The sequence below is a fragment of the Oryzias latipes genome, chromosome 8, assembly GCF_053564925.1.
Source record: "Oryzias latipes strain Hd-rR chromosome 8, Olatipes_Hd-rR_3.1".
NCBI lineage: Eukaryota > Metazoa > Chordata > Actinopteri > Beloniformes > Adrianichthyidae > Oryzias > Oryzias latipes.
The window spans coordinates 24,088,399-24,099,201 of NC_136244.1; the positions used below are offsets into that span (position 1 = coordinate 24,088,399).

General features: G+C 39.6%; 1 protein-coding gene across 2 annotated transcripts; it reads left to right on the forward strand.

The window, feature by feature from the left end:
- The first annotated feature begins 441 nt into the window (after positions 1 to 441).
- Positions 442 to 10,786, forward strand: limd2 (LIM domain containing 2). Of its 2 annotated transcripts, none has more exons than XM_004071187.5 (4): positions 442 to 666; positions 6,380 to 6,424; positions 7,712 to 7,848; positions 7,935 to 10,786. In XM_004071187.5, exons 1-4 carry the CDS (start codon positions 463 to 465, stop codon positions 8,092 to 8,094), a joined length of 546 nt encoding a protein of 181 aa, XP_004071235.2. In that variant the 5' UTR covers positions 442 to 462; the 3' UTR covers positions 8,095 to 10,786. The 2 variants fall into 2 exon arrangements, with proteins under 2 accessions (XP_004071235.2, XP_078807124.1); XM_078950998.1 differs by lacking the exon at positions 442 to 666 and adding an exon at positions 6,214 to 6,304.
- Positions 10,787 to 10,803: the final 17 nt, after the last annotated feature.

Below are 10,803 nucleotides of genomic sequence, written 5' to 3' on the forward strand. Positions count from 1 at the left end.
AGGAGAAAACTAGCTGATTTAAAGCCAATTTGTTTTAATTCTGGTGTCAGGTTGTGTTATGATGTAAATGAAGAACAGAATGGGCCAATTTTCTCTGACTTGGCATGCTGGAAGTCGGATAAAACTAGATAAAGCTCTAAATTTAGTTTTGTTATTGGCTGCAAATTTAAATTTGAGCTGTTTGTGTATGCCTAGCTCAAGTATTCCCTCCAGTGTTATGCATGTAATTTGTTTGCATTTTCTTGTGAAGGTAGTAAAAAAATAAATGTGTTTAAAAACATATTTTTTTAAATGTAGCCATCTCAAATAATTAGTCAATGTAACATGAATAGATCCAAAATACAGCCAATACATTTTGAGGCCAAAATGTAAAAAAATAAATAAAAAATTAAATCGTGTAAAAGCCCCTTATTCGGTTATGGATGGGGTTTTTCCGATAGACCCTGAACGCACCCAGAACAGATGAGAACCAATGGCGCGCGACATCCTGCCGGAGGAAAAACGACTGTTCTGTTGAAAAACCGAGACGGGGAGCGAAGCTGCTCTACAAACTCGCCCGGCACTGAGCTCAGCTCTCACCGCTGCGCCTCTCATACAGCGAGGGTACATTTCTGCACTAGTTTGACGCCAATTAGTGATTTCTCGGCCCGTTATAGCGCACAGATGGTGAGTGGTGCTTTTTCTCGTCTTCTGCTTCTCACCGTGCCCGACTCGACTGCAGTCTCTCTCCTCTCTCTCTCTGCAGTCTCTCATCTGCCCGTTTTGTTGTGTGCGATGAGGTGATGGTGTCTCTGTACCTAGTAAACGTTCAGGTGTTGTTTCTATAGAGTACAACGTGAACATATGTGCAAAAAGTGAAGAAAAAAAATTCAGATTTTTTCCCCTGGTATTTAAACGCCCGCCGCCGTGCTCAGCAAAATGCTAACAGTCTCTGTTTTTTGCTAGCTTGATGGCTAATTAATACATCAAACACATTTAAGTTTTAATCGTGCTCGTTATCTAATCTTTCCATCTTTTTTTCTTTAATTTGCATATGTTTAGTTGTATTCTATACAAGTTTTGTTTTTATTTCATATCACTATGAAATAAAACAGGTGTTCCGTTACTGATTCTAGCTAATTTACATAATTTATTTACTAGTAGCCAGAACATTAAGGGTTTTCCTTGACAATTTAATTAATATCCATTTTTAATCTTGTGTTTTTAGAATGAATCATGGTAAACATTTAAGTATTCATCATTTCATTGCAAGTTTGATCACAACAAAATTGAAATAAATCAATAAAATAACTGCAGGATGTTTCAAACACAGTCCAATATTACAGCTATGATGAAATAATTTAGCTTTTATTCTGAAAATCTCTCCTGTTTTGTGGTTGAGTTGGATATTAGGGTCATTTGCTGTAAAAGTTCCACTTCAGTTGATGATTAAATGAATAAACAAATAGATTTTTGGCTTTAGATCCAAACAGAAGCTGATGAAGATGTAGATGTTTGCTTTGTGAAACCACTTTTTATCTGTGTGAAGGACCGCAGTGGTGGTCATTTGTGGCCATATGGTTACAGAGCTTAACATGTTTTCATTTCCTGTCTCTCTATCACTATCTGTCCCCCTGAGAGAGTTGAAGGCACAGATTAAACCCCTCCTATTGGCTCCAAAGTGTTATTATCCCGCTCAGTTTGGGCTCATTCTTGGCCTGCATTAGGTTTCTGCATACCTTCTTCAGAAGTAAATGATGGGTTTATGTTCAGTGTTACCGTCAAACAGGTTGTGCAGTTTATAATTTTTTTTTCTTTAGAGTTTGGCTATTTAAAATCCAAAAGAATATATATTTTTTTGCCTGAATAGAACAAATACTTTTTATGGGTTTACTGTCTTTTTTTTTATTTTTTTAAATTTTTTTTTAGGCACACTTCTATGTATTTCTATTTATTTATTTATATTTATTTATTATGTTTTGCAAGTCAAATTAGTGCTTTGAGGAAACGGTTCTCTGTACTGGGGGAAAAAAATGCCCCCCAGGGCATAACGATAACTAAAGTTTCAGCATGAAGGCTTTCGGCCTGACGGATGCTACCTCTGTTATTCACTTTTATCAAAAATATGTACTTTTTGAGGGAAATTTAGAAAACTTAAAGCGAATTTAAAATGTTGGGCACCTTAACCAGTACAAGAAACTTTTCACAGCTGCAGGACAAAAGTGTTAAATGTGGCAAATGATCAAAAACACTTAAAATTTCCTAAAAACTAAAATAAAAGAACCAATCAACCTAATCATTTAGCGATGAGATCTTTTCTTGTCCTGGACATCAGCGAGGCTTGTGATGGAAATGTTACTCTACGAGCCCAGCCGATATTTGCATGTTCACCTTTGTTTTGTTTAGTTGTGTTTTCTGGGACCACATGAGACTTGTTGAAGACCAAATTTCACTCCTGGAGGCCAATTTTCTTGATCATATTTGAGCTGTTTCCCTCCAACCGTCTGAGATGTTGCAGCAGTTCCTCGTGTCGAGTCGACACAAGCTTGCAGCACATTCTTACACAACAAGCCCCCGCTGGCTTTCTTCTCCTACATTTTGTGGAGATAACATATAAAATCCAAATAGTTCTGCATGTCAGCACAGACTGGTAACCTGTATCTGCTTCTCCGAAGCATCTCTCCCCTAAAACGGTCTCAAAATGATAAGAGGATCAAAAAGGCTTTTATTTTGGACTTTCAAACCATTTTCTTTAATGAGGAAGTACATTTTTTGCAAAGGCTTTGTGCCATGACATTTTTGAAAGCTAAGCACGATGTTCACCACAATGAACAAGTTAAAAAAAAAACCTGCATCATCTTCTCCATCTAATAGAAGATGTGTGGAAACAAGTGTAATGTTTCACGTTTTAAAAGTAAAATAAAACACAAGAAAGCACAGATGATGGATTGAACTTGTAGAGATTGTTTTGTTCTTAATCACTGCATTTTTAGAAATATATAAAAAAATCTTTATCTTAGTGCTTTTAAAAATCGATTTTTATTTATTTTTAGATCTAAGGAAACGGTGATCAGCAGGTTATTTCAAACCTTGTTTATCCTGCTGTAACACAACTTGGTGAAGGTTTGTCTGAATGTTTGACAGGAAGTTGAAACAGGTTTCTGTCTGCTGACAGCACAGTCGTGCAGACATGCAACAGAGAAGCGCTCGGTAAGGTTTCTACTGAGACATGGAAGGTAAAAAAGGGAAGAGAAGTGGCAGAACTGCCTGCTGATGTGATTACGCTGCATTCCCATCCGTACCACTGAAACCAGTTCTCCAGCTGCTCAGATACCTAAACTCACACTTGGTTTATGATTTCAGAAAAATGTGGAATTTCTTCGTGACTTTTTAAAGGTGAAATATTCATCTCGGGTGTTTTTAAATTCCCAGGAAGTGTTTTTATTTGTTCAGAAGTAGCGACTTATCAGTTAGGGTCATAACTTAGGTCTACATGTAAAAAAAAAAAAAAAAAGAAATACTGTTTGCTTAACATTTTAACTGATTGACAGCTAATCAAGAAGTATCTTAGTGGTGTTGGAGTTGAAAGAGTGCAGTTCTTCTTGTTTGTGTTTCTCCGAACACCAAAACAATGATCCTTTTTCTAAAAATATCAAATAAAGACCCTATTTTGGAAAAATTACTCGACACATGTCAGCACAGGGTCTGTCTTCCCTTTAAAGGTCTTGAAAATGTAAATATTACTCTTCTTGGTTGAAGCTGTTGACTTGACTTTTACAGTCCATCCAAAAGCTGATGGAAAAATGTTTGTGGAGCAGGAGAAGGATCTAATAAACCGGGAAGACAAAGTGGAGCTGTTCTGGTGTCTGTGCAGCTTCAACAAAGAACAATGCTTACCAGAACCTACAGACATATACTTTTGACTCGGTTTTTTGTGATCTTTTTTTTTTTTGAAGGAATCTTTGCGCTTTTTCTCCATTTTTATGAATAATTTTTGGGAAAATAATGCTGGAAATATTTTTAAAAACATCGTTTTCTGCGGTTAAAAGATTCCAAATTGGATGGATTTGTACACAAATTGGGTTTTTTAATGTCACCAGCTACAACAATACTTTATCATTGATCAAACAAATTCTAGCTTATTGAAGCTCTCAAACATGTTAGTAATCCAGAGTTTGTCTAATGGTTTGTCTGGACAAATAGAAAGAAAATGGTAACGTGTTGTTATCTGGAAAGCAAACACAACCCCTCACTGGTTGACATGTGCAGGTGTGATTAAATCTGCAGTGAGGGCTCAGTATGAGTCGCCGATACTGTGAGCTTAGCGTTGAAGCTTTGCTGCAAGACGATTTGAAAGCTGAAAGTGTTCTTTGTTTGCTAAGATGACCACAATCCAGCCTCTTACACGCTGTTGCTCCACAGTTCAAAACGGTTTCAGGTGCAGCAGCGTTGGTTCATCACGCCACAAACTCTGAGCAGGAACACCTTGCTCTGTGGAACCGGCAGTTTGAAATCGCACATATACCACACCAATATTGGTTTTACTGACAGTTAAACATCCCATAATCATTTTTAGCGGGCAGTTCAATTGAAATAAAGAAAACTAGTGCTTGAATTACAGCTGAGGAAAGAAGATATCACAACTACTTCCTGCCACATTTGAGCTGCTTGGTGGAAGCTGAAACTCGTGTACATATAAGGCAAAAAGAGCAGATGGCACCAGCCAATCAAATTGATCAAACACGTTTACCTCCATCATTGCGACTAAACGTGCCTTTTACCTCTTTTTGAAGAAAACATTGTCAAACTTGTTGCATCTTTATTTGTATGCAACACGCCACGATTAATGTCATACACTGAAATATTTTGCAGGTCTTCCATTTAAATAATTTACTAACGAAGTATTGTGAGAAGTTTTCAGTCAGATCCACTGTCAGTTGTGTTAAATAAAATTGGGGTGATTAAACGCTTCATTTTTGGGCTTTTTTATTTTTTGCTTTCCTGCATCAAGAGGAAGTGGTTTAGCATGCAGCCTGTTAGACAAACAGAAAAGAGTGATCTTTGTATCTAGCAACAACAAATGAGCTGTTCTCCAGGGGAAAAAATGCTGCAAAGGCAGCCGGCTCGCTGGTGGGACTGGATCTAAAGGAAACGGCAAAACATGGCTGTGGATTCACTTATCATTTCCAAACATGAGTTTAACCGCAGTAATGTTCCTTCCCGTCCAGCGGAGATGAAGTCAGTTAAAAAAAAAAAAAAAGAATGATGGACTCAGACAATCAATAAACATAATTTACATTGAATTTTACAATTCTGGAAGGTTTTAGAGCAATGGTTTGCATCAGTGAGCAGGAAGTGCGTTAAAGTGGCCTAAACAGACATGCACTGCATTAATAAGCCTTTTGTCTGGACAATAAACAATCTTTTCCAACTAGATGCGTCACATTTAGACTGACATATTTGCTTAACTTTGTTCCCACAGTCTTTGAAAAGAAGCGTTTAAATATTGTAATCTCTTTGCTGAACAGTCTTTTCTGTTTCTTTGCCCGTTACTTTTCCTACTTGAGCGTCAATAAATTATCGATTGGAGTTGGAAGAGCTTGCCTGCAAAATAACAGCTGTTCTGTTTACTTTGTTCTTTTCCTGGACCCTAATAAAATGGCCCTTTTCCTGATCAAATCTTTGTTTCCTTGTGCAACATGGGCATAGGTTATTCTCCCGCGTTACTAATCCACCGTCTCCAGATTCAGCCAAACTGCTTTACATAACAAGCTTTCAGCAGAGTCAGCGCTGGACTTTTCCCCTGCCTTATTTCCCAGTTCGATGCGAGTTTTTCACTTGCCAGTCAGCTTCACATAAAGTCTTTTTACGCTGAAGGAATCACTTCAGAAAAGCCTTCATCCTCATCTTCAGTTTGCAATTCAAAGCATCAGTCATAGTGGTAACCGCAGAAAATCGACGAATTTACATAATCATAGAGTTTATTACAAAATATTTTCATAAACCGGCCCCAGAACTCGGCGAGGAAGCTCCCAACGTTTGCAAAGAGCACATATTGTTCTTTACTTCAGACCGGTTCTGGACTGTTGTGCTGTGCTGATGGCGGTTGGATGCAGAACAAACAGAAGGCACCTGATCCTCTCCCTGGGGTGCTAAAAGACAGATGGAAAGAATGGAAACTGGGGGGCGAGAAATGGATCAGAATGACAGTACAAACGGACGCATCGGTAAAGAGAGGACGCCACGCCATTTCTGAACCTCTTCAGTTGCTTGGAATTTGATAGGACACATATGTAAGCAAACACCAGTGCTCCTAAAAATGCAGGTTCGGACTAAAAGCGGGTTCTAAAGGTGGTACACGTTTTACATCTTTATTCCATAAAGGTTTTTTCTTTTCCAGGAGACCAGAAACGCCACTGAGGAAAAGCCTGTCCAGCGGTCCAAGGTATAGTTTGTCTTTCCATTTCCATAACAGATTTATTGTTTCCAGTTTTTAGGCCAAGGTCATAACTGCCCTTACGAGTGCATCATAAACCTCCGTAAACCTGTAGAGGGAAATCGTTTGCTTGTATTCTACCGGCATGCGGCGAGCAACAGGTCATCACAAAGACTTAAACAAGGCGTAAGTGGTTGAGGTGGAGTAGGTGAGACGCAGGCGTGTTGTACACATTATTAATTTTTCAAACCCTGCGCACAGCACAAGGAGGCAATTAGTGCTGTTCAAGTGATGAGTGTGGACTCCTAGGAAATGAGACTATCAGAGCGTAGTTTGTGTGGCCGTCCTACAGACACTTGCGTATGACGTAGACACGCTGTGTGTTTAGCATTTGCACAACGTCAGTAAGGAGCCAGTACTCACACTTTGATAAAAGCTAGTGCGGCGTAAGGACACCGTACGACGGCATCACCACTAGCTCATAATGGTCTCCAACTTGCATTTAGTTTTTCAAATACTTCCCGATTCCCCTTTTACCACACTCAAGGCAATCTTTACGATGTCTCTTAAGTCGGGCCTGAGGGGAACTGGAAGGCACACCTGTGCTCCCATTAAGATGCAGCTGCTCCTGTTTATGACCCTCTATGGGCCCGGACAACCCGAGAACCGGCAGCAGCGTACGGGTCAACCCCCGTGTGTTTCTCGTGCTTCACTCCACTTTGGTCACTCAGTGATCTCTTTTGCTGTGCTCGGCTTGCGCCTAAAGTTTGCGTCCGCTGCCAGTCTTTCATAGAGCATGAAAATTTGCTGCTTGATTCTTGTCTAAAAATGTGTTCATAAGCTTGACGCGTGTGGGAGGAGCTACAAAGTTTTCAGCCTCATTCCTACATGGAAGCATTGACTTGGTGCTTCCAAGGAAAAAATAAGAATAGAATCATGAAGTCCATGAGTAGAACAACGAGCTCTATGCTGGTTTTGGACTTTACCCGCTGAATCCCTGATGGGTTGACGTGACGCATATTCTTCACCGCAGTTTTAGATATTTGAACTCTGGATGCATCGCAACGTCCGAATGGTGCTGCTGCCAGACCACCGCGCCACGCCTGACCCTCAAAGTGGGCTACAGGATCTCTGATCGCGTCTGTACATTGATGCCTCTGATGTGAAACTCGCGTACGGTGTGAACGTAGCGTTAGAAGATCAAACTTTACTGCAACAATTTTTTTTCTTTTTCTTTTTGCGAGCTCTCACTTTGCTGTGATGTAACGCTGTGTGTCTGTGTGCTTCTGGACGCAGTCTTTTAGTTTTAAGACCCAGAAGGAAGTGTGCACATCATGTGAGAAGACGGTCTATCCAATGGAGAGATTGGTGGCCAACGACCAGGTCTTCCATCTGTCTTGTTTCTGCTGCAAACACTGCAACGCCAAACTCAGGTGTGTACACTGTGTGTTTTTGTTTGAATATCTCGTCCTCCATGCTTGTACTTAACAGTATTTCTTTCTCTTTCCCCCTTTGATAGCCTTGGCACCTTTGCAGCCCTTCAAGGAGAGTTTTACTGCAAACCCCACTTCCAGCAGCTTTTCAAAAGCAAAGGAAACTATGACGAGGGCTTTGGACGCAAGCAACACAAAGAGCTGTGGGCCTCCAAGGAGACAGATAATATAACAAAGACACCATGATCCCGTCTGCCTGTATGCCGCCCCAGATCTGCCTTTTATTTTCTGCTTAACTTCTCTAGTTTTCCTTTTAACAGTGACTACAGAAATGCACTCTTTTTGAACGCCATCACACAATTCTTTTATTGCCTTTTTCTGTTTTATTTTCCAATTTCCACTTTAATATTGGTTGATTGTGACCAAAAAGCCTTCTCTGGTATGCAAAGTAACAAAACTCCTCTTAAATGGTTTCTGTTTGACTTTTCTCCATAATTTGCTTCATGTTTTCTTTTTTTTTATAAGATAGTCGTATGCTCGTATAAATTTCCTGCATTTAGAGCATGCACTCAGGTCAACCTTTACACAAGAATGAAGTTTAAAGTTATAAATAAAAGATCATCCTCTGCAGTAGGAAAGCCTGTTAGACAGCTCTGCCAGTCAAAGTTAATTTCAGGAGCAAACAGGGTACCCTGTAAGAATTGTGCACACCGGCAACAGCTCACCTCATGTTTTGGTTTCAATATTTATCTCTATAAATCTCAGCCCCTGATTCCCACTTTAAGACGGCATTAGCCCCTACCCCCTGCATGTGGACCGGGTCCCAAAAGCCGTGTCTTCTGATGGTCTTTCGTGTCGTGGACGGTTCGGTTCCATGGATGAACAGCAAACAGTTTTGAGAGCTTGTTCCTCCCTGTGCTTTTTAATGTACAAATGTTGATGTAATTGTCAGCGTGTGTATAGTGTCAACATAGCGTTGTAGTTTGTGGTTGGTGAACAGCCCCCCCCGTACTGTACTTGTGGTGCACAAACGTTTATTATATATAGGCAGGATGTTGGAAAATGACTCAAAGGTGCACAAAAGCCCCTGAATCCAAAAAATCTTTATTAAAAGGACCCACTCCGATCATCCTTTGAGCTATTTTTAAAGTGTTCCCAGTGGTCTTTTAATTATGAACATGCAGGGTTTTTTTTAAAACAAAATCAACAAACCTGTTTTCTGAGACAGTTTCTGCAGAGCGGCAGGAATTCAGTAGCTGAGAGCTCTCTGTTCACATGCTCGCCCACTAGCTTACAGCCTCTCACACCCCAAGATTACTGGTGCAACAAAAATGGCGTGCATCATTGAAGGAAAACAAAGACGTACATTGATCTATTTGTCTGCAAGTGGATGCATCAGAATGGAGCCCAATGTGAATAAAGAAAAACTCAGAAATGCAGCTTTAAGCTTAATATTCATTATATGTGTCCTCCATCATCAGAAAAATGCCACAACGGAGTGGGTCTTTAACAGATTAGGGCAAATGTTTAAGTATTTACCCAGAATGGAGCCTCCCAATTGTGCTCCTTTTGTTCTTCATGCATGCAGGCTCTTGGTGTATTGTGATGGTTTCTCCCTTTTAGCTGTATTCATACACTTTGGTACTTTATTAGGACATTAACGTGTTTTACCCCGTGACAGAATCCACATGTTTAAAGAACATTTTCCTGTTTATTTCCCATGTTTACTGAACTACATGCAGCTTAGCAACTGGACCTATTTTTCCTTGCACTGATTCTAAAAGTAGGTGGATGGAGAGTTTGATAACCCTTTGGTTACTTGATGTGTGCCTGCAGGCTGCATGGGAAACCCAGCAACACAGTGCCCCCTACTGGGGAAGGCGTGACAGTAACGACTATTGTTAAAGGAGGAAAATTTTCAAAATAGCCTTTATTGAATTGTCTTGTATTAAATGCAGTTGCGGCACATTTTTTTAAAAAAAAATTTTATTTAATTGTTAAACCTAAGAGAATCCAATGTTATGTAACATTCAACACAGTCCGACTAAAGCCATTGAATTTTTTTTTCATGTTTAAATCAACCTGACACTTGAATAACACAAAGGACTCGTCGTGACTTAAAGTTTACTGTGAATCTGAGCATGCTGTATAGAAAAGAGAGCTTAACTTGAGCAGATACTTTTTTAAAAGAGACGCCTTAGAGATGAGTAGTTGACCTTGACGTGTTCCACGTGCATTTCAAGGTCTTTATTAGGAGGTCCTCTGTCCATGCCTTGTTAAAAATAATCCTCTAAAGTTACACATCTTTATGAAGATGACTTAATTCAACCAGCAGCCATGTTTTTTTCTCCCCATTGGAAATCTGATTCTGTACATTATGACTTTTTTTTCTTTCACTTTATTTCTATATGTTGCCCTGGAACCTACAATAATGCTTCAAAACCAATAGAAATGTATCTATGGATGCTGTCTTGTTATTTCCTGTTCGCAGTTTGCCAAGGTACAAAAGCATAATCTGTGAATTTCATCTTCTCCGCACAAAAGATCTGAAATGGTACACTCTATTCTGGTGCCAAAAGGCTCAGGTAAATGATTTTCGCCTCTGTTTTCTTATGGAATCTGTGCATCATTCCTGTTTTGTTCATCTTAGATTTTCAGCGCGTCTTGACCCTGAGGCGATAGAAATGTATGTACATTATAAAGGTGAAACAATGAAAGTGACCTGTGGATGAAGGTGGCCTTACTGCAGAAAGATGCTTGGACTGTGTTTGCAGTCGATCCTTTTTTTTGTTACCTACTTCTACAACTGAATGTAGTGAAATTTGAGCGCCCCCCTTTGGAGATAAAAAACCCACAATCATTTTGTGCATAATTCTTGTTCTTCCTTTTGTTTTTTACATGCTTTTGAAAATAAAATCAAATGCTGGTATTGATCAGATGTGCTGATTCTGCTGA